Source organism: Cebus imitator, unplaced genomic scaffold (genome assembly GCF_001604975.1).
Source record: "Cebus imitator isolate Cc_AM_T3 unplaced genomic scaffold, Cebus_imitator-1.0 Scaffold31, whole genome shotgun sequence".
In the NCBI taxonomy this organism is placed as follows: Eukaryota; Metazoa; Chordata; class Mammalia; order Primates; family Cebidae; genus Cebus; species Cebus imitator.
Window position 1 is genome coordinate 9,690,837 of NW_016107346.1, and position 1,983 is coordinate 9,692,819.

The window sequence follows — 1,983 nt, forward strand, 5'->3', positions numbered from 1 at the left end:
GGAGTCTCACCTTGTCACCCAGGCTGAAGTGCAGTGGCTCAATCTCAGCTCACTGCAACCTCTGCCTCCCGGGTCCAAGCGATTCTCCTGCCTCCACTTCCCAAGTAGCTGGGATTACAGGTCCATACCACCACACCCAGCTTATTTTTGTATTTTTAGTAGAGACAAGGTTTCACCGTGTTGGCCAAGCTGGTCTCGAACTCCTGACCTCAAATGATCCACCTGCCTCAGCCTCCCAAAGTGCTGGTATTACAGGCGTGAGCCATCGAGACTGGCCTGAATTTTTTTTCTTAATTATTTGATTGAACTACAGTATACAAACAGACCAAAGACAGTTAAGTATATGGCTCAGTGCATTTTCACAAGTTGAGTGCACATGAAGCCAGCAACCACGTCAAGAAATGAAACATCAGAATCTGCCCTCCACCCCTACCCCAGGGTCACCAGTATCCTGACTTCCAGCAGCTGAAGTTTGCCATTTGTATTTTTTTAAGTGTTGGAGTCGCCATAATCCCAGCACTTTGGGAGGTCGAGGGGGCTGGATCATGATGTCAGGAGTTCAAGACCACCCTGGCCAAGATGGTGAACCCCTGTCTCTACTAAAATTATAAAAATTAGGTCAGGCACGGTGGCTCATGCCTGTAATCCCAGCATTTTCGGAGGCTGATGCGGGCGGATCACCTGAGGTCAGGAGTTTGTGACCAACCTGACTAAGATGGTGAAACCCTGTCTCTACTAAATTAAAAAAAAAAAAAATTAGCTGGTTATGGTGGTGCCTGCCTGTAATCCAAGCTACTTGGGAGGCTGACAGGAGAATTGGCCTGTACCTGGGAGGCAGAGGTTGCAGTGAGTGGAGATCGCACCACTGCTCTTCAGCCTGGGCAACAAGAGCGAAACTGTCACAAAAAATAAAAAAAAGAAAGAAAAGCAGTTCAGCACTCCTGCCTCTGTGAATCCATGGATGTGTATTGGCAGAGGGGACAAAAAACTAAGAAAAGCCCTGCCCTGTGGGCCTCTGAAATTACCAGGGACTTTAGTTTTTGTGTGGACTTACTTTTTAATTTTCTGATCATGTTTCATTCCTCCTAGAATACATATAATGCCATAAACCCATGGAGAAAGCCCTTTGCCGAGGTACCCCAGAGGGAGGGTGCCTTCCCCAAATTCCCTCTTCAGGGGTGTTCTACCCCCTCTGGCTCCCTGACTTCTAGCATTCCCCCTCTCAGGCTATCTATCACTCCTTCTCCTCCAGGCAGCTTCGAAGCCAGCTCAGCCTTGTGATCATTGCTCGAATGCTGGGCCAGCAGGAGACGCTCCCTCTCTGGCAAGAGAAGACCCAGGTGAGTGTTTGCTTCAGACCTGAGCAGGAAGGCCTCGGCCTATGGGCTCTGGAGGCTTTCCCCAAAGGCCAGGAACTCAAGCCCCAGAGCTAAGCTGGCTCTGAACTCTCTACTCATGTTCTTCCATCAAGAATTACCACTTTCATGCCGACCATGTGCTGGACACTGAGGATGGAGCAGTAAGCTGAGAGCCTGTCTTTTTTAAAAATTGTAGTAAAGGCCAGGCATGTTGGTTCATGCCTGTAATCCAGCACTTTAGGAGGCTGAGGCGGGCGGGATTACCTGAGGTCAGGAGTTTGAGACCAACCTGGCCAACTGAAAATACAAAACTTAGCTCAGCATGGTGGCGGGTGCCTGTAATCTCAGCTACTCAGGAGTCGGAGGCAGGAAAATTGCTCGAACCCGGGAGGCGCAGGGTTGCAGTGAGCCAAGATCGTGCCATTGCACTCCAGCCTGGGTGACAAGAGCAAAACTCTGTCTCAAAATAATAATAAATTGTAGCAAAATAATATAAAAATTAGCTGGGTATGGTGGCACATGCCTGTAATCCCAGCTACTCAGGCAGGAGAATCACTTGAACTGAGGAGACAGGTTGCAGTGAGCAGTGATCGCACCCCTGCACTCCAGCCTCGGCAACAGAGCA

General features: G+C 49.4%; 1 protein-coding gene across 2 annotated transcripts in view; it reads left to right on the forward strand.

The window, feature by feature from the left end:
* The window catches only part of FAM178B (family with sequence similarity 178 member B), a 76,037-nt gene that overhangs the window by 47,732 nt on the left and 26,322 nt on the right, over window positions 1–1,983 (forward strand). For both annotated transcript variants that reach the window (XM_017523928.2, XM_037736945.1), the window contains exon 7: window positions 1,253–1,340. In XM_017523928.2, coding sequence (XP_017379417.2) covers window positions 1,253–1,340 — 88 coding nt within the window. The remainder of the gene's footprint in view (window positions 1–1,252; window positions 1,341–1,983) is intronic.